Genomic DNA, 21747 nt, shown 5'->3' with positions numbered 1-21747 from the left:
CCATCCATCATGTGCACCTCCTACCGCGGCACCATCGAGAGCATCCTGACCAACTGCATCACTGTGTGGGGCGGAAGCTGCACAGACCACAGCAGGAACGCCCTGCAGCGCATAGTGAAGGCAGCTGGAAGGATCATGGGTGCCTCACTCCCCCCCCTCCCATCCCTGCAGGACATATACAACACCCGCCTCACCCGCAAAGCGACCTCGATTGTGAGTGACCCTGCCACCCCTCACACGGTCTCTTCAGCCTCCTGCCCTCTGGGAGGAGGTACTCACACCGCCAGGCTGTCCAACAGCTTCATCCACCAGGCGGTCAGGAAGCTGAACTCTCTCCCCATCCTCCCACTCCGTCCTCTCTCAGACTCACATGTCTGAATGCTGCTAGCACAATTTATGTTGTCTATATGTTTACATGTTTCTTACTATTTTTGCACTTTATGTTGTCTATGCACTTTATGTTGTCTATATGTTCACAAGTTTTTTACTATTTTTGCACTATGTTGTCTATATGTTGCACAATTCACTTTATGTTGGACAGAAGAGAAACGCAATTTCGATCTTCTGTATGTTTGCACATATGGAAAATTGACAAATAAAACTGACTTTGACTTTGACTTTGACTTGTTTGGTGTCTCTTTGTAGTTGTTTGGTGTCTCTTTGTCGTTGTTTGTTGTCTCTTTGTCGTTGTTTGTTGTCTCTTTGTAGTTGTTTGGCGTCTCTTTGTAGTTGTTTGGTGTCTCTTTGTAGTTGTTTGTTGTCTCTTTGTAGTTGTTTGGTGTCTCTTTGTCGTTGTTTGTTGTCTCTTTGTAGTTGTTTGTTGTCTCTTTGTAGTTGTTTGTTGTCTCTTTGTAGTTTTAGGTTCTGTGTCTCTTGGGGATACAACACTGTCCGTTTGTGGTAATTTATTCACCACAAAGTCGCTCTAACTTTCACCTGAAGGTTTTGAGCTCATTGGACTCCACAGACGTTCACGTTATTGTGTCCAGGTGGAGAACCACATGATGTCCCCAACATGTCCCGGTGCCTCCGCTCCTCTGAGACAGAACATTGATCTGAGACACCCGAGGACATTTATTTTGACATTTTCAAGACATTGAGATCATATTTGTATTGTGAATTATTTTGGTCCAAAAGTCCAAAACACCCAAATTAGGCGAAGTATTGTCGCGCTTCCTATATTTCAAATCGCACAATATGTTGTGTGCATGTTGCAGGATGCAATGTGAACATGTACTGCAGGCGTGGAGTGATTAATCGGTGTTAAAGTTATGAGCATTAAAAACAAGACACGCCCCTAAGAGGTTCATTAACACAATGAGATATCAAAAATATTTGATATATCGGAGGTGATATAGGGTTTTTTTTTAATCTGAAATTGTGAATATATAACATATTTGTTTTAAAGCCACAATGACCAACAACAAACACTATATTAAAATGTGTTTCTGTAAACTGTAAACAACAGAGCACACAGGAGTAAACATTGAATGATGCTCACGTGCCTGTTTTAAACTCAGAGGTGAACCACGTGACTCGAACCGCCTCTTCCTTTCCGCAAGGAGACAAACACAAACTGATGAAGGTCCAAACCGCTGCATGCTGCGTCTCGGTGGCGCCACCCAGCGGTGAAGACGGGAGCTGCAGGGCGGGAGCAGCTCGGAGGTTTCCTGAGTACAAAGATGACGCTCCATCGCGTCAAAGCAGGTTTCTTCATGTCGGTGACAGTGAGATCAAAAGGAGGCAGAAGAGAGAGAGAGGATACTCAGTGAGGAGGAGCACCGCAGTGAAGAATAACTTTGCTTTTATTAAAAGTAGTTTCATTCATTAAATAGAGTGAGAAGTCCCACACAGCGGTGACGCAGTTCTTCAGTTCACCACAAGGTCGTAATCACATTGATTATGATTACCTTCGCATTGAAAATGCGAAGGTTATGTTTTGATCGCCGTGTATTTATTTATTTATTTATTTGTATGCGTGTTATTCGCATAACAAAAAAAGTTTTAAACCGAATCGCATGAAATTTGGTGGGATGATTGGTTATTATCCGGGGACCATTTGGTTAGATTTTGGGATCGATCGGGTCAAAGGTCAAGGTCATGAAAAGGTACAAATCTTCTTGAATCGCATGAAATTTGGTGGGATGATTGCTTATTATCCGGGGGCCATTTGATTAGATTTTGGGATCAATCGGGTCAAAGGTCAAGGTCATGGAAAGGTCAAAATCTTCTTTTTACCATAGCGCGGTCAATTTCTATCCAATTGGCATGCAACTAATGCCAAAATGTTCATAATTCAATGCCCAATCTTGTGATATGCGAAGGTATGCGCTCTACCGAGTGCCCATTCTAGTTTAATCTGCTTTTATCAGGAGTCTAGATCAACAAGACGAGGAATAAAGCTTTTAATGATTTATTATTGCATCATGTATTTAATTCCATCCATTTCACACACAAAACGACGAATGACGTGTAGATAATTTACTGAGACGACAAGTCTGTGCAAATAGTGCATTTTTCATAGAGACACAGAGATTAGAGGAAAATGTAAGAGGAAAGGATGCCTGTGTTCCCGATCATTAAGAATTGAGCTAAAACAATATTCATATCAATATTTCCGTGGTTAAATTCAGTTATTACGCATGCATAGAAACCAACTGCTTTGCTGATGATGTAATCCTGTATCTCTGGAGAGTTTTGCATGTCAATAAAGTTTGTTTTAAGATTTAAAAAGTCATTGTTTGCCTTTTCAGAGGACTTTACAGCACAGGAGGTCGGAACACATGGAGGTAGAGAGGAATGTTACAAAGGTCCCATCAATAAAAACAGAAGTTTAAAGGTGGAGGATCGCGGCTCGTAGACGGGAGCGTCCGCGTCCACAGATTTAAAAAAAGGAAACTCAGCTTGCAAGGTTCATGCTTTTGATCTCTCGTGTTTAAAGGAAGACGCCGAGGAACATCGATGCTGCGTTCAAGAAACGTCGGGAAAAAGCTGCGACTTTTTATTCAGATTCAGACGATCCGACGTTGAGTTCACGCTGAAGGCTGCTCGACATCGGTCCTAGCTTTCCAGATGAGTGTTGAACTTAAAACTACAAAACCGTAGACCTGCACTAATAAATATCTTAAAGCTGCAATAATAGATTTGTGTTTAGGCCACTAGGGGGCAGCAGAAACAAAAAGGTGCTGACAGGAACTCAAACGTGACCCAATTTAAATAAACGTGGCTCCCGCTTGTTGACGTTAATGAAACGCAGCATCGTAAAAGTTTCAAACAGATCGGCAACGCTTCATTCGAGTCTTTTCATCTTTGGCACTTGTGATTTAACCGTTTCAACAAAAAGCTTCAGAGGCAAAATGGCCGACAGCTCTTCCTCCTCGTCTTCGTCGAAGTCCGTTTCTTTCGGTGTCTTTTCAAACCTGTAAAACACAGAAGAGTCGGAGCTGCGTTCGCCGGCCGCTCGACGTTGCATAGTGTTGCAGAACTGTAGAGCGAAAGCCGGGTGGTTTGGTGTGGGGGGGGGAGGAGTCAGGAAGGGGAGGGGTCAAGAGGAGTCGGGGCATAACGAGGCGTGTCAGGAGGGGGCGGGGCATGAATAGGTGTATCAGGAGGGGGCGGGGCAGGAGGGGGCGGGGCATGAAGAGGCGTGTCAGGAGGGGGCGGGACATGAAGAGGCGTGTCAGGAGGGGGTGGGACATGAAGAGGCGTGTCAGGAGGAGGCGTGTTAGGAGGGGGCGGGGCATAACGAGGCGTGTCAGGAGGGGGCATGTTAGGAGGGGGCGGGGCATGAAGAGGCATGTCAGGAGGGGGCGTGTCAGGACTCAGAGTCATCACTTTTATTCATCTATAGATCCTTCTTGTGAGGCTCCGTAGAGGTCAACGTAGAGGTCAACGTAGAGGTCAACTCTCCACCTGCTGGTCGACTCCTCTCCATGTTTGTTTGTGTACATGTGTTTGTCGTTTTAAAAACAACAACATGTGTACGCATCAGCACAGAGTCGGTGTCTGTGTGTCTGGCGGCTCTTCACGACCTCAGCCTGACGCCATTTTGGAAATCAATTAGCAGCTAAAACCTCCATCAGCTGTGGCCACAGACATTCCTCTTAAAGGGCCAGCGTGTTTTATTTAAGGGGATCCATCCGCGGAAAAATAATTTTCTATTTAAAAGAATGTTTTTCTTCAGTGTTTAACCAACTGAAACTAGAATGAAATTAAAATGAGTTGTTTATGTCTACTTAAGGAGCAGGTCTTCTTCTCGGACTCCGCCATTGTTTTATGTACATAAATAAATAAATAGCATATATGAAACTATATGAAAATTTAATTAAGTACTTGAGTGCAGTACATTTTAGTCAGCATGCGCTTGTTATTGTCAATCTAGATGGATTAATTATGCATTATATTATCAACATGTGATTCAATTGGCAGATAATTGTAATCTGCAAACCCACACACTGTTCCTTTAAAAAAGGAAAATGGTATTTTATTTTTATTTTTTATTGATCCTATTGGGATGAAATCTTGGTGTGTGGCCTTTTGTAGTGCGAAGCCAACATGTCATCAGCTGTTAGTTATTTTAAACGCAACTATAGACTAAATACATTAAAAGGAGTAAATTAAGACAAATAAAAAAATGTTTAAAAAAGGCAGTTTCAGCCGCTGTGACCTCCAAAATGACTCCAGAGTTTGTTCTGTTTAACCTCCCGTGAACACGTTAACGCACAGAGGCCCGGGCCTCAAGTCCAGACCTCCAGGTCCTCAGGTCCAGACCTCCAGGGCCTCAGGTCCAGACCTCCAGGTCCTCACGTCCAGACCTCCAGGTCCTCAGGTCCAGACCTCCAGGTCCTCAAGTCCAGACCTCCAGGTCCTCAAGTCCAGACCTCCAGGTCCTCAAGTCCAGACCTCCAGGGCCTCAGGTCCAGACCTCCAGGTCTCAGGTCCAGACCTCCAGGGGCACTTGGTCTTCAGGTCCAGACCTCCATGGGCACCATGGCCTCCTTGGAGCCCATGGGGGGCAGCAGGTTCTGCTCGCTCAGGAACTGGAGGGGGAACTGGACCAGGAAGCCGCGGATCTTCTTCAGCTCCTCATGGGCCCGGGCCGGGTCCTCCTTCTCCAGGCCCGGCTTGGCGAGGAACCCGTCCAGCTCCAGGATGTTCCGCACGTCGCTGGACGGCAGACTTCGGAAGACCTGAACAAAATCAAACCGTCAGAACCGGTCCAGAATAAATGGGTCAAACTTTAACCTGAATAATTCCTGAACATCTGAATGACAATTGTTCCAGTTACAAGATGTAAATATGTAAATATGTGTTTTTATTATAGTACGTTTTTATCTGTGGGTTTTATGTTCAAACAGGATCATCATGTGACCAGAACAGTATTATTATTATTGTTATTATCATCATTATTATTATTATTATTATTACATCATAAATAAATACATTTCAGTACATTTATGTTGCTAAACGATTGTTTTTTAATGTAGCTCAGTGGGGTAAGAGGATCGTCCTGCAACCCCAAGGTTGTCGGTTCGATCCCGGCTCTCCACATTAGTAGCAAGTCGAAGTGTCCTTGAGCAAGGCACTGAACCCCCAGTTGCTTCCCGGGCGCATCACTGCAGCCCACTGCTCCTTAATAACTCAGGATGGGTTAAATGCAGAGAACTAATTTCCCCTTTAACATCTGGATTTCCATGTAATTAGTTTGAAAGTAAATGAATGATCATTAAAAGTAAAGTGTAATAAATAAACACGCTGAACCTTCTGGTAGATGGAGGCATTGCGGGCGCAGGTCGCCATCCACACCTCCTTGTAGAAGTGATCGCTGAGGGGGTCCGACACGTCGATGGAGGTGTCGGTGTTGGCCCCCAAAATCATCCTGAGAGAGAGAGGGGGGGAGAGAGAGAGACAGAGAGACAGAGAGAGAGAGAGAGACAGAGAGAGAGAGAGAGAGAGAGACAGAGAGAGAGAGAGACAGAGAGAGAGAGAGAGACAGAGAGAGAGAGACAGACAGAGAGAGAGAGAGAGAGAGAGAGAGAGAGAGAGAGAGAGAGAGAGAGAGAGACAGAGACCAGGTTCAGTAAACCTCTCTTGATGCATTAGATTTACTTTAAGCCACTTTGAGACGTCTGGACTCATCTTCAGCTTCAAATGACAACAAAGAGACTTTCTTGCCTCCTTGCCTGGCTTCCTTCCTTCCCTTCATTTCCTTCCTTCCTAGCATCTTTTCCTTCCTTCCTTCCTTCCTTCGTCCCTTCCTTCCTCTGTGTGTATCAGTGGACACAGAGACACACCAACATTTCTCTAAAGAGAGCACGGGTGTCATTTCTTCCTTTCCTTCCTTGCCTGGTTTCCTTCCCTTCCTTTCCTCCTTGCCTGGCTTCCTTCCCTTCCTTTCCTCCTTGCCTGGTTTCCTTCCCTTCCTTTCCTCCTTGCCTGGCTTCCTTCCTCTCCTTCCTTCCATGCCTCTTTTCCTTCCTTCCTTCCTTGCCTCCTTGCTTGGCTTCCTTCCTTCCTTTCCTTCCCTCTTTGCCTGGCTTCCTTCCCTTCCTTCCTTCCTTCCTTTCCTTCCTTCCTTGCCTCTTTGCCTCCTTTCCTTCCTTCCTTCCTTGCCTCCTACTACTAGTAGTACTCCTCTCTGGTTCATGTCTACCTGAAGCACTCGAGGCGGAGCTTCAGGGCGTATCTTCCCGCTTGGTACTCCTGCCCGTCCATCACCGCGGTAACCGTCTCCGAGTCCTCCACGATCACCGCCACCTCGCTGTCCCTCTTTCCCAGCATGCTGCGGTCGTTGATGTTGGCAGAACCTGCGGGAGGAGACGAGAGGCGTGACGTCACAGAGTCACCAGCAGGGGGCGCCACAACACCCGAGTTCAGAGAGAGAGGGGGGGGCGGGGGAAGAGAGAGAGAGAGAGGGAGGGAGAGAGGGAGAGAGAGAGAGAGAGAGAGAGAGAGAGAGAGAGAGAGGGAGAGAGAGAGGGAGAGAGAGAGGGAGAGAGGGACAGAGAGAGAGAGAGAGGGAGAGAGAGAGGGAGGGAGAGAGTACCGATGATGACGGTGTTGTCGTCGGCGATGAGCATCTTGCTGTGGACGTAGATGAGCTCGGTGACCAACTTCCCCTCCAGCTCGGCGTGCGTCCTCAAGCCGGCGATGGAGATGTAGTTGATCCACAGGTCTCCCACTGGGAACCAGCAACAACCAGTCAGCAACAAGAGGTCAGCAACAAGAGGTCAGCAACAACCAGGCAGCAACAAGAGGTCAGCAACAACCAGTCAGCAACAAGAGGTCAGCAACAAGCAGGCAGCAACAAGAGGTCAGCAACAAGCAGGCAGCAACAAGAGGTCAGCAACAAGAGGTCAGCAAAAAGAGGTCAGCAACAAGCAGGCAGCAACAAGAGGTCAGCAACAACCAGTCAGCAACAAGAGGTCAGCAACAACCAGGCAGCAACAAGAGGTCAGCAACAAGAGGTCAGCAACAACCAGTCAGCAACAAGAGGTCAGCAACAAGCAGGCAGCAACAAGAGGTCAGCAAAAAGAGGTCAGCAACAAGCAGGCAGCAACAAGAGGTCAGCAACAAGAGGTCAGCAACAACCAGTCAGCAACAAGAGGTCAGCAACAAGCAGGCAGCGACAAGAGGTCAGCAACAAGAGGTCAGCAAAAAGAGGTCAGCAACAAGCAGGCAGCAACAAGAGGTCAGCAACAAGAGGTCAGCAAAAAGCAGGCAGCGACAAGAGGTCAGCAACAACCAGTCAGCAACAAGAGGTCAGCAACAAGCAGGCAGCAACAAGAGGTCAGCAACAAGAGGTCAGCAAAAAGAGGTCAGCAACAAGAGGTCAGCAACAACCAGTCAGCAACAAGAGGTCAGCAACAACCGGTCAGCAACAAGAGGTCAGCAACAAGAGGTCAGCAACAACCAGTCAGCAACAAGAGGTCAGCAACAACCAGTCAGCAACAAGAGGTCAACAACAAGAGGTCAGCAACAACCAGTCAGCAACAAGAGGTCAGCAACAAGAGGTCAGCAACAAGAGGTCAGCAACAAGAGGTCAGCAACAAGAGGTCAGCAACAAGAAGTCAGCAGGTCATCTTGTAAAGTCGTCTGACAGTAAACTGAGAATAAAGGAACTAAAACAAACTGAAAACTCAAGCAGAGTTCCTCTGTGTTCATTCATTATACGGGTTGTATGTGTGTGTGTGTGTGTGTGTGCGTATGTATCTATGTGTGTGTGTGTGTGTGTGCGTATGTATCTATGTGTGTGTGTGTGTGCGTATGTATCTATGTGTGTGTGTGTGTGTGTGTGTGTGTGTGCGTATGTATCTATGTGTGTGTGTGTGTGCGTATGTATCTATGTGTGTGTGTGTGTGTGCGTATGTATCTATGTGTGTGTGTGTGTGTGCGTATGTATCTATGTGTGTGTGTGTGTGTGTGTGTGTGTGTGTGCGTATGTATGTACAGGACTGTCTCAGAAAATTAGAATATTGTGATGAAGTTCTTTATTTTCTGCAATGCAATTAAAAAAACAAAAATGTCATGCATTCTGGATTCATTACAAATCAACTGAAATATTGCAAGCCTTTTATTCTGATTTATTGCTGATTATGGCTTACAGCTTAAGAAAACTCAAATATCCTATCTCTAAATATTAGAATATCATGAAAAAGTATACTAGTAGGGTATTAAACAAATCACTTGAATTGTCTAATTAACTCGAAACACCTGCAAGGGTTTCCTGAGCCTTGACAAACACTCAGCTGTTATAAATCTTTTTTTTAACTTGGTCTGAGGAAATATTAAAATGTTATGAGATAGGATTTTAGAGTTTTCTTAAGCTGTAAGCCATAATCAGCAATATTAAAAGAATAAAAGGCTTGCAATATTTCAGTTGATTTGTAATGAATCCAGAATGCATGACATTTTTGTTTTTTTAATTGCATTACAGAAAATAAAGAACTTTATCACAATATTCTAATTTTCTGAGACAGTCCTGTATGTGTGTGTGTGTGTGTGCGTATGTATCTATGTGTGTGTGTGTGTGTGTGCGTATGTATGTGTGTGTGTGTGTGTGTGTGTGTGTGTGTGTGTGTGTGTGTGTGTGTGTGCGTATGTATGTATGTGTGTGTGTGTGTGTGCGTATGTGTGTGTGTGTTGTGTGTCTGTGTGAGTGCATTTCCCTGCAACATTTAGATCAGTGGTCCCCAAACTACGGCCCGCGGGCCGGATCTGGCCCGCCTCCCCATGTGGCCCCGCCCCCTGAACAATACCAGAGACGCGTTCCGATGTATTCTTGTGTTCACGTGGCCCGCTGCCGTTGAGATGACAGTGAGATGCGGAGAAAATGTGAAGTGGTGCTCTTCACAATAAAACATCTTTGATGGACGTGTCGCGTCTCGGCCAATCAGCGTTCAGATGTCGACAGCGTTTGGGAAGTTAGGTTAGCTTGAATGTTAGCCCGCTACATCTGCTGCTGTCACGCTGCAGCGATGCTAACAAAGTACCCGTACGTTAAACACCATGTGATTTAGTATATTTTTAGTATCGATACTTCATTAAGAGAGCGATCAGAGCTCACGCTGCTCCGCTCCGCTAAACGCTGTCTGCAGCGCAGCGCTCACAGCGTGATGCGCGCTCACAGGTGAGCACACTCCCCCCCCCCCCCCCCGGCTGGCCCTCCAGCAGACAAGGGAAACGTTATGTGGCCCTCTCAGGAAAAAGTTTGGGGACCCCTGATTTAGATGAACAGAATAAAGATCTTCAGTCGTTTATTAACTTTTGGCTGATTTGCATGAAAGCGATCCATTTCATTGGTCGGAGCGTAAAGTGGGAGGTCCTTAGAGATTTCCTGAGCATTCATTGGTTAGTGTCACACTAAATATTGACGGACACACGTCAAAGGGGCGGAGCTCGACACAAACGTGACACGGAAGTAGAGCGTCTACATCAGAGCATCAGAACAGTTTTCATGCGACGCTTTAAAGTAAAATATTTACGCATATTGAGGAACGGAAGTCCATAAAGACGTTGTTGCGCAATATCAGGAAGTGGAAGTGGCTAAACGAAAAAAAGCGGGAAAACGGTGGTTAGCTTACTCTCTCTCTTGAGCTGGGAGATGATGGACTGGTCTCCTCTGTTCATGGTCCTGCAGGAGAAGCACAGAGGTGGGTGAGCAGCAGGAACACACTCCTCAAGAGAGAGAGAGTGTGTGTGTGTGTGTGTGTGTGGGTGTGTGTGGGTGTGTGTGTGTGGGTCACAGTGTTGGCAAGAGGAGGATTGAGTGTTTACTCAAGAATGCAAGCTAGACAATTAATGTCAGCCTCAAAAGGAATGGCACTCACACACACACACATACACTCACACACACACACTCACCCACACACACACACACACACACACACACACACACACACACACACACACTCACACACACACACACACACACACTCACACACACACACACACTCACACACACACACACACACACACACACTCACACACACACACTCACCCACACACACACACACACACTCACCCACACACACACACACACACTCACACACACACACACACTCACACACACACTCACACACACACACACTCACCCACACACACACACACACTAACCCACACACACACCCACACGCACTCACACACACAAACACGCACTCACACACATACACACACACACTCACCCACACACATACACACACACAAACTCACCCACACACACACACAAACACCCACACACACTCACCCACACGCACTCACCCACACACACACACTCACCCACCCACACACACACACATACGCACTCACCCACACACACACACACACTCACCCACACGCACTCACCCACCCACACACACACACACACACACATACGCACTCACCCACACACCCACACACACACACACACACACACACACTCACCCACACACACACACACTCACCCACACACACACGCACCTGTAGTTGAAGTGCATGACGGCCTGGATGGCGCTGCCTCCTCCGGTGTTGATGTCTCCTTCGAAGCCCGGCAGCAGCGGCGTCACCACGTACACCCGGAACCGGTTACCCTCCCTGAGACACCGAGAGAGCACAGGTGAGTGAGGCTACCTGTGTATATATACATAACTCAAAAAAATAATTATCCAAAAAACCTTGACTTCAAGTATTTCAATTACATGTAAATTTTCCATGTAATTTCATTACATAAGTTCAATGTAAAGCATCTAAGTAAACATTATGCTTTTCTATCCCATTGAGTCAGTCTGAATAAATTGAATAATCCTTATGAGATTTGATTAAATTAAATTGATGCAAATTCATACATAAACCTGATGTATTATTACATATAAAGTTAAGGGGACATTTTACATAAACCTAATTTGTTTAATCAAGTATTATATATTTGAAACAAATCACTAATGCATACAAGGACAATTCAGAAGGCTTTATTGACGAATACCAAAAAAGTGTTAAACAGGTATACAAACAGTCACAATATGACACCAACAACTTAAAAATTAGAGTTGTGATTATGATCATTATGATGAATAGTAATACAAAATGGATTAATTATTAATAAAACTGATACCAGTATTGGTAAACCTGGGTAATGGAACAATTAGAACACAACATTTTAGTCATGAAGTGTTAAACAGGTATACAATATATCCAGTCTAGCCATGCATTATGACATCAACAACTTTAAAATTAGAGTTGTGATTATGATGAATAATAAAATACAAAATGGATTAATCATTAATAAAATGGATACCAGTATTGATAAACCTGGGTAATGCAACAATTAGAACACATAACAGCTTTTCCAGTGAACTTGACATCAGTACCACAAACTAGGAAGTCACTAGCTTCTGTACAGTCTTACCAGGTCAATATATCAATGTCCAACATGCCAAAATGTGGCTAGCTCAACTCTCCAGTGCTGACCATGTGAGCTCATTGAAGCATCTTGATTTTAAGTGTTTGGACCTTTGGGGACAACTTCTTTCCATCCAAGTTCATCAACACTTTCTGGATGAACTCAAGTGAATTTGAGTTCTCGGGGATAGCTCAGGTTGAGAGTGTAAATTAGGCCAAAGAGCATGGCACGTCCAAAGGCAACGCCTCTCAGATTGCATAGCAGCTCCACACCTTCGATCACCACTCCAAAGTCCTTTGGCTCGTCCTCTTTATCAGCACCTTCTCTGATCATCCTGTAAAGGCCCATGGTGGTCTGCACGATCTCTCGCTCAGCTTCCTCACTGTTGACGTTCTGATGGTGAAAAACAAAGTGACCATTTTGAAAGAAAACATTGCAAGTTTAACACTGAAAGCTCACTGTAAAACTCACCAAGTACTCCTTGATGAGAGTGTTGCTGTCCTCATTGAGGGAGACACACAGAGGACACACTCCCTCTTGAGGTCAATGTCCTCACTCTGCAAAAGAAGGCACAATACAATTTTGAGTATCCACTTTAAGATATTTTTCAGGACATTGCTCATAACCCTTTTATTCTCACCCAAGGGATTACTATGACACTTGAAAGAAGGCATTTGTCCTTATGACATGTTCTGGCAAATTAAAAAGTATCCTACACTTGCCTTTGTCAGCATCACAGCGCTAAATCCAACTTGTATTTCATAAGTAATAAGCTATGACAAAATGATTAAAATAATATTCTGTTTGTTTATAACCAGACTAACAAAGCCACTAGTGTCAGACTGGACTGTGCGCAATGTACTCCTGAGCCAAGGTCGATGTTGCTTCGAATACCGTTTTCCCGTCGATACGAGTGAAATGTGAGTTTTCCCCCTCGTAAGACTATTAAAAAAAATGCAATTATGGATATCTAAAAATAAAAAGCCCATAACACATGAATGGCAAAAGCGAGGTAATTCTTCCTAGGAAGAATGTCAGTGGATATCTGAAATGTTCTTTTTGACCAGAAAATAATTAACTTACGGACATCTGCAATATATATCCAGTTTAGCTATTAAATGTTAAAACAGAGAGAAGTCAGCAGTAAAGTTATAGCAGTGAACATAACAGTGTAGTGTGTAGTTTATTTGCCAGTAAATAAATGCTACTACTCCTCAAGACCCAAGCCTTGAGAAAGAGAAGACATATTGCCCACTTGTCTGATGTGTATGACCTATTAGAAGTCAAAAGTCCTTGAGACTTTACACTTATCCCGGGGCAAAACATGTTTCCAACTAGGAACTTACAATCTCGAATATTTCCACTCTTAGGTCAAGGTTTCTTAAACCCCACTCCAGAGCAATTGTACAGACTGCATAAATACAATTCTAGGTTTTCAAGGATGCGGGAACTCTGTTAAAACCAGTGTTAAAATGGATTTTATCACAAGATTTGACTTTGCTTAAAAACGTAACCAGTCAATGCACTTGTCTTAGCTGTTGGAGCCATGAGGAGTCGGATCTTCCTTCCAGCAGCTCCTCCTCTGTTGCTGACGACCTTAGTTATGTTGGCTGTGTATTTGACATCCTCCACCTAAAAGAGCAAAAAAAGAAAACACTGTCAAGATAAAGCCAACATTTATGCAGAAAACTATGGCTTATTAAGATGTAACTTATCAATATCATCATATGTTACATTACTCACCTAAAATGAGAGGTTGCCACAGGATGAAAGATGCTTTGTGGATTTGGCTTGAATGGTGTACCTGAAAGTAATGGAAAATATTCCAAGGTAAGTTTTCAACCAGGATGAGAATAAGCCAACTGCAGAGGTGTGTGTGTGTGTGTGTGAGTGAGAGAGCTCTCAACTGCATTGTTCTTCCTTTTTTTATATCGTATTGCATATTATTCTATATATGTATTTGTCTTTTGTTATAAAATCATATTCCTTGCATGTGAACACCCTAACATTAATTGTCAATGAACAGGATTCTGATCTTAAGTTAACATTGTATTTATATATTTAAGCCACCGCAGTTTGAACGTAGTTCAGCTAGTTGCCCGCAGTGACGCATTTTAGCTCGTGCCGAGCGCGAGCAGCCGGTGCCAGCAGTTAAGACATAGCTTTCGGTAGCCTGTGTTAGCAAATGACGCAGCCTAACCGGCTGTAGCCTGACCATGAGCAGCACGGCGCTCCGCCTCTGGGCTTCAGGAAGCCGAGGCCTATACGGACGCGGGTCTCGACGTGTACTACAACCAGTGTCGCTACCTTTCACGCGGTCAAGCGAGTCAGCATGTACAACTGCGTTGCTAGCTAGTGCTAAGCCAGATAGAAAGTGCTAGTGAACACGTGGGACTAGCCAGATAGTGGAAGTTAAGCTAACTGTTGACACACGCAGCCCGAGCTGCAGCAGCTTGGCAAGCAGAATATTCTCCACCGCTTTGGAAGCTAGTTTAACTGTTAAAAAGCAGAAGGTTCTCCACCGAAGTCAGACCTATTTCCCAATCAGTGAAACTATGCTAATGTTGAAGCTGCCAGCTCGTGCTAAATTACATAGCAAGCCTTTTTGTAACCTAAATTCACCAACCTTCGTAAAAATAATACTTATAACATTACACTTAAGATGGAAAAGGATTGGACTTACCTAATAACTTTGTCACGCTCGGTCGCTCTGTCGGTCAGAATGACAAGTCCACTCTCAAGAGGTCACGTGGTGAAGTGTTTCCTGCACGCACAGATGCTCCTTCTGTGATCCAATCAAGTAACGTTTACTTGATTTGTTTATGTTCAGGTTATACGAAGCATATTTACATTGTGTTTAAGTGGTTTTAATGAATACACTTTAGATTTTATATATTTCAGTTACGTTTTACTTAAAAATATTGTTTAATGTTTATGAGGGCCAAGAATCAGTTTTTTGAGTGCAGGTGAGTGAGGCTACCTGTGTATATATACATACATATACATATTTATATATATGTATATATATACATATGTATAATATTTATATATTATATCTCCCTGAGACACCGAGAGAGCACAGTTGAGTGAGGCTACCTGTGTATATATACATACATATACATATTTATATATATGTATATATATTAGGGCTGTCAGCGTTAACGCGTTAATCTATGCGATTAATTTGGCCGCGTTAACGCACTAAAATATTTGAACGCAATTCACGCAAATGTTTGTTGTTGTTGTTGTTGTTGTTTTTTAAACCGCGGCAGTACGGTTTGACACTGTTTCCGTTTTTAAAACAATTATTTCTCCGCGAAAATAAGGATCATAAATCAGTTTAACTCGTGGATGAATCAGTCGGGTTTCCTCCTGCTCCTCCTTCCTCCCGTCTCCCCCTCTGATACACAGAGGAACGGAGGGGCGACGTGTCGGGTGACGCGGCGCGGAAAGAACGCGACACACGAAACCTTCAACGTGATTGGTCAATCCGTTTGTCTGTCAACATTTCGGTAAAAGAACAACCAATGAACACTCAGTAAATCACAAAGGACCTCCCACCTCACAGGTTAGGCTCATTTAGCAGCCTGTCAGTCAGAGAACCAGAGAACACGGCGTGAGGACAATGAGCCTCATTTCCTTCTGTACACATTACATCTATTGCATCTGTCCATCCTGGAGAGGGATCCTCCTCTGTTCTCTCCTGAATGTTTCTTCCCTTTTTTCCCCCCTGAAGGGTTATTTGGGAGTTTTTCCTGATCCGATGTGAGGTTTTGGGGCAGGGATGTCTATGTGTACAGATTGTAAAGCACTCTGAGACAAATTTGTAATTTGTGAAATTGGGCTATACAAATAAACTGAATTGAATTGAATTGAATTTCAGAGCTGAGATTGTTCTGGAATATTTGATGTAGAACACGTGGGTATGTGTCACATGCAAAAGACTTTAAACGGTGAATTTAATTTATTTTGTAAAATGTATAAAATGCCCCCAGCCTCCAGAGGGTGAACGTGACATATGTGAATGTCAGTCAGTTACCAAGGCCACTGGTTCTGCTGTTCAGTGGTAAAGATGACAGGACCAATGGGGTCTCTATATACTTTTTTTTTTTTACTAATCTGATGTTTCACTGAAGAAAAAATTTATCATCCACGATATTAAATACCTCGCTGGCACTGTATATGTAGGAGCCTCTTTGAAAACACAGCTTTGTGTGAAGTTTTGTCTTTAAAAAGAAGGAAAACACTTTTAAGCGAGATTAATCGCGATTAATCGCGATTAATTAATCGCAATTTCAAAATGTGCGATTAATTAGTTAATTTTTTTTAATCGATTGACAGCCCTAATATATATACATATGTATAATATTTATATATTATATCTCCCTGAGACACCGAGAGAGCACAGGTGAGTGAGGCTACCTGTGTATATATACATACATATACATATTTATATATATGTATATATGTATATATATACATATGTATAATATTTATATATTATATCTCCCTGAGACACAGAGAGAGCACAGGTGAGTGAGGCTACCTGTGTATACAGTATATATACAGTATATATATATATATATACATATATATAATATTTATAATATTTACATAATATATATATGTATATATATATATAATATTTACATAATATATATATGTATATATATATAATATTTACATATTATATATATGTATATATTTACATATATATATAATATTTATAATATTTACATATTCTATAAATATATAATATTTACATGTTATATATATATCATATTTATAATATTATACATATTATATATTTATATATATATAATATGTATAATAGTTACATATTATATATATGTATATAATATTTACATATATATACATATATATATGTAAATATAACATAACATTTATTTTATAATATATATAAAATATATATATATATATATTATATATTTAAAATATATTCTTTTTATATATTTGAAATGTGTGTGTGTGTACTTGTATGCTCTGATGATGCGCTCTGCGATGGCGTCTCCTATCTTGTTGAACACGTGTCTGTTGTCTGCACAGCTGATGAAGAACTGATTCTGAAACACAAATAAAGTTCATATGATGAATAATAACATATTTAATGTATGCAAATGAGGCATGATGTCACGTAACCGTCGGTTACCTCGATGTAGATGAAGTGGCGGCTGCTCTGGATCACGTGAACGTAGGCGTTGTGGATCGACTCCTCGTGGTATTTGATACCTGCCGACCAATCACACGCCGAGCGGAGGATCTGGAGGAGGAGAGGGAGGAGAGGAGGAGAGAGGGAGGGAGGAGAGAAGGAGAGGGAGGAGGAGAGGAGAGGAGGAGAGAAGGAGAGAAGGAGGAGAGGAGGAGGAGAGGAGGAGAGGAGAGGAGGAGGAGAGGAGAGGAGAGGAGGAGAGAGGGAGGAGAGAAGGAGAGGGGGGAGGAGGGGAGAGGGAGGAGGGGGAGGAGAGGGGGGAGGGGAGGAGGAGAGAGAGGAGGGAGGAGAGGAGAGGAGGAGGAGAGGAGGAGAGGGAGGAGAGAAGGAGAGGGAGGAGGAGAGGGAGGAGAGAAGGAGAGAAGGAGGAGAGAAGGAGAGGAGCAGGGAGGAGGAGAGAGGAGAGCAGAGGAGGAGGAGGAGAGAGAGAGGAGCAGCATGGAGGAGGAGAGGAGGAGAGAGAGAGAGAGGAGCATGGAGGAGGAGAGGAGGAGAGAGAGAGGATGAGGGAGAGGAGAAGAGAGTAGAGGGAGGAGGAGAGAGAAGAGGAGAGAGGAGAGGAGGAGAGGGAGGAGGAGAGAGAAGAGGAGAGAGGAGAGGAGGAGAAGAGGGATGAGGGAGAGGAGAAGAGAGTAGAGGGAGGAGGAGAGAGAAGAGGAGAGAGGAGAGGAGGAGGAGAGAGAAGAGGAGAGAGGAGAGGAGGAGAAGAGGGATGAGGGAGAGGAGAAGAGAGTAGGAGGAGAGGAGAGTGAAATATCACTCATGTAGTCACAACATCTCTTCGTTTCCTTGCCGCATTGCATTGTGGGTCTCAGCCGGTTAAAGCCGAACACAACCGACACGCTCTAAAAAAGGGGAGGAGCCTAACCTGCACTTTGGCGTGGGTGCAGCCGGGCACCTGGTAGCGCTGCTCTTCGGCCGTGGTGTGAGACTTGGGCAGCAGGTACGGGTACGACAGGGAGCGGTACTTCGGCTTCACCAGCTGGGGACAAACAACACGCTGTTGACACGTGGCCGGCGGGTTGTTGACACCGGGAGAGCGTCAACAACACGCTGTTGACACGTGGCCGGCGGGTTGTTGACACCGGGAGAGCGTCAACAACACGCTGTTGACACGTGGCCGGCGTGTTGTTGACACCGGGAGAGCGTCAACAACACGCTGTTGACATGTGGCCGGCGGGTTGTTGACACCGGGAGAGCGTCAACAACACTGGAACACTGTTTTTGTCAATGGAGTCTGGTGAGGCTTCAGGTTCCAATTGACTTTTTCACGACTTTTCCACAACTTTTAAAAAACTTTCCATAACTTTTAAAAAACTTTCCAGAACTTTTCCAGGACTTTAAACCAAATTTCCATGATCAAACATTTTGTGAAATCACAAAGTGAGAAGATGTCGAATGTAAACGAGCAAGGAGGATTCCAACGCTTACAGTTTATAAACCGTGTGAACGAACTTATGAATAGAACAACTTTTCCATGGCTTCTCCAAAACTCTTGGGATTTTATTTTTTCAATGACTTTCCATTTTTCCACTTTCCATTGCAGAACACTCTGTTGTTGTTGTTGTTGTTGTTATTGTGTGACTTGTTTAGCCCGTGGAGTCCGGGGTCAGAGAGGCTACTCTCTCGCAGCTCGTGAAATAAAATCTACAAATGTAGCGACCGCTCCCTGCGGCGCGGCGACCTCTGACCTCCGACCTCTGACCTCTGACCTCTGACCTCTGACCTCTGACCTCTGACCTTGGTGAAGTTCCAGCGCTGGATGAAGTGTCGGGCCACGTCCCGCGCCGCCTTCCCGTGGACCACCGAGGAGATGTCGTGCCACGGCATCCTGGGAGTCGTATGTCTGTTGATGAAATCTGTAACGAGGGGGGGGGGGGGTGAGAGGTCGCTCGCCACGCTCCTCGCCATCGAGTGCCGAGCGCGGCGGGCGACCTCACCGTCGAACGGCTTGTCCAGCTGGATCCAGTCCTTGAACACAAAGTTGCAGTAGTCCTTCCCGTGCCAGAACCGCGTGTTGCCCAACAGCTCGCCGACGCCCGTCTGCAGGCTACGCACCGAGCCGCTATCTACCACACACACACACACACACACACACAGATATACACACACACACACACACACACACACAGATATACACACACACATACATACATACACACACACAGATATACACACACACAGATACACACACACACACACAGATACACACACACACACAGATACACACACACATACACACACACAGATATACACACACACATACACACACACAGATATACACACACACACAGATATACACACACACATACATACACATACACACACACATACATACATACACACACACACATACATACAGACACACATACAGATATACTCAAACAAACACACACACACACACAGAGAGACACACACACACAGAGAAAGAGAGAGACACACACACAAATAATTATAAATGAGTCTTTCGCAGCAGGATCTTTTTAGAGAAATTAAGCCCTTTTAAATTAAGCCCCCCCCCCCCCCCCCAGAGGGTCGATCACGCCTCATATGACCGTGCTCTGAATCTGTTTACGGCACAAAACCATGTGACGCATCAGTGTTTGGGAAAATGCTTTGACGGCAGAAATTAAACAGCAGTAGTAAAACCCTCATAAAACACACACACACACACCGCACACACACACACACACAGACACACACACACGCTGGTTTGAATCATTTCACTCAGCTGAAATACATTAAAACAAACTTCAGAGTTCTTACGACCTCGTCTCCGGTGGACGTGTTTGTTTAATAATCATAATTCAGGGAGCAGCATGAGGACATGTTGCTCCACCGGCTCGCTTCTACTTATACATCCATTTGGTATTCAAATCTCTTTCATTCTGAAATCAAGACCCGAGGGATGTCTTCACATCTCCTGATCGAGTCCCGAACATCAAAAGACTCAAGTTTAAAGTTATATAAAGTCAGAGAAAAGCATCAAAATGAGACGTGAAACCAGATTAAAGACAGAAGACGGTGGAGAGGAAGCACTCGCTCTCTGAATCGACCTTTGACACGTGGAAAAGAACAAAGCTGCAAACTCAAGAGCACCAAAGGCCGTTGGATCCGGATCAAAACCACGGCAAAGCACTCGGCGGCCGACTCACCGGCCGCACTCGGCTCCGCCGGCCGGCCGGGGATCAGCGTGTGATGGCTGGTGATGCTGCTGGACCAACCTGGACAGAGCGCCGCACACACTCAGAGATGGAGGCTTGGAAACGCCAACCAGGTGACCAGGGCCTCTAGAGCCAACATGGCCACTGCTGTGACCAGAGCCTCTGGAGCCAACATGGCCGCTGCTGTGACCAGGGCCTCTAGAGCCAACATGGCCGCTGCTGTGACCAGGGCCTCTGGAGCCAACATGGCCACTGCTGTGACCAGAGCCTCTAGAGCCAACATGGCCGCTGCTGTGACCAGGGCCTCTAGAGCCAACATGGCCGCTGCTGTGACCAGGGCCTCTAGAGCCAACATGGCCGCTGCTGTGACCAGAGCCTCTAGAGCCAACATGGCCGCTGCTGTGACCAGGGCCTCTAGAGCCAACATGGCCGCTGCTGTGACCAGGGCCTCTAGAGCCAACATGGCCGCTGCTGTGACCAGGGCCTCTGGAGCCAACATGGCCGCTGCTGTGACCAGGGCCTCTGGAGCCAACATGGCCGCCGCTGTGACCAGAGCCTCTAGAGCCAACATGGCCGCCGCTGTGACCAGAGCCTCGAGAGCCAACATGGCCGCTGCTGTGACCAGGGCCTCTAGAGCCAACATGGCCGCTGCTGTGACCAGAGCCTCTAGAGCCAACATGGCCGCTGCTGTGACCAGGGCCTCTAGAGCCAACATGGCCGCTGCTGTGACCAGAGCCTCTAGAGCCAACATGGCCGCTGCTGTGACCAGAGCCTCTAGAGCCAACATGGCCGCTGCTGTGACCAGAGCCTCTAGAGCCAACATGGCCGCTGCTGTGACCAGAGCCTCTAGAGCCAACATGGCCGCTGCTGTGACCAGAGCCTCTAGAGCCAACATGGCCGCTGCTGTGACCAGGGCCTCTAGAGCCAACATGGCCGCTGCTGTGACCAGAGCCTCTAGAGCCAACATGGCCGCTGCTGTGACCAGGGCCTCTAGAGCCAACATGGCCGCTGCTGTGACCAGAGCCTCTGGAGCCAACATGGCCGCTCCTGTGACCTGTGCCTAATATTATAAATATAACGTTCTCTTTATTACCTTCGCATTGAAAATGCGGAAGGTTATGTTTTGATCGCTGTGTATTTATTTATTTATTTGTATGCGTGTTACTCGCATAACTCAAAAAGTATTAAACCGAATCGCATGAAATTTGGTGGGATGGTTGGTTATTATCCGGGGACCATTTGATTAGATTTTGGGATCGATCGGGTCAAAGGTCAAGGTCATGAAAAGGTAAAAATCTTCTTTTTACTATAGCGCAGTCAATTTCTATCCAATTGGCAACTAATGCCAACATGTTCATAATTCAATGCCCAATCGTGTGATATGTGAAGGTATGCGCTCTACCGAGTGCCCGTTCTAGTCTGATATTGTTTCTTTTAGGCGTCTAAAACACGCCCCCAGCAGATACTCCATCTCCTGT

General features: G+C 45.1%; 1 protein-coding gene and 1 long non-coding RNA gene across 10 annotated transcripts in view; both read right to left on the bottom strand.

Moving 5' to 3' along the window:
* Positions 1 to 2397: 2397 nt before the first annotated feature.
* The window catches only part of pld1b (phospholipase D1b), a 40181-nt gene continuing 20831 nt past the window's right edge, over positions 2398 to 21747 (bottom strand). For 6 of the 7 annotated variants that reach the window (XM_056433776.1, XM_056433782.1, XM_056433780.1 and 3 more), the window contains exons 16-26: positions 19046 to 19170; positions 18839 to 18964; positions 17974 to 18087; positions 17046 to 17156; positions 16871 to 16959; positions 10957 to 11070; positions 10083 to 10132; positions 7046 to 7180; positions 6653 to 6806; positions 5761 to 5878; positions 2398 to 5189 (exon numbers count right to left, since the gene is read on the bottom strand). In XM_056433776.1, coding sequence (XP_056289751.1) covers positions 4965 to 5189; positions 5761 to 5878; positions 6653 to 6806; positions 7046 to 7180; positions 10083 to 10132; positions 10957 to 11070; positions 16871 to 16959; positions 17046 to 17156; positions 17974 to 18087; positions 18839 to 18964; positions 19046 to 19170 — 1361 coding nt within the window. In that variant the 3' untranslated portion in view covers positions 2398 to 4964. Of the gene's footprint in view, positions 5190 to 5760; positions 5879 to 6652; positions 6807 to 7045; positions 7181 to 10082; positions 10133 to 10956; positions 11071 to 16870; positions 16960 to 17045; positions 17157 to 17973; positions 18088 to 18838; positions 18965 to 19045; positions 19175 to 21747 lie in introns of all 7 variants that reach the window. The other variant, XM_056433784.1, reaches the window with a different exon arrangement.
* LOC130206062 (uncharacterized) lies at positions 11429 to 16279 on the bottom strand. Of its 3 annotated transcripts, none has more exons than XR_008834026.1 (5): positions 14559 to 16267; positions 13619 to 13679; positions 13402 to 13507; positions 12347 to 12432; positions 11429 to 12268 (listed from the first exon to the last, which is right to left on the bottom strand). It is a non-coding gene; the product is annotated as an uncharacterized LOC130206062 (long non-coding RNA). The 3 variants fall into 3 exon arrangements; XR_008834025.1 differs by having other exon boundaries at positions 13390 to 13507; positions 14559 to 16266; XR_008834024.1 differs by having other exon boundaries at positions 12347 to 13507; positions 14559 to 16279.

The sequence above is a fragment of the Pseudoliparis swirei genome, chromosome 16, assembly GCF_029220125.1.
Source record: "Pseudoliparis swirei isolate HS2019 ecotype Mariana Trench chromosome 16, NWPU_hadal_v1, whole genome shotgun sequence".
Lineage (NCBI taxonomy): Eukaryota > Metazoa > Chordata > Actinopteri > Perciformes > Liparidae > Pseudoliparis > Pseudoliparis swirei.
This window is presented reverse-complemented; position numbering and strand designations above follow the sequence as displayed.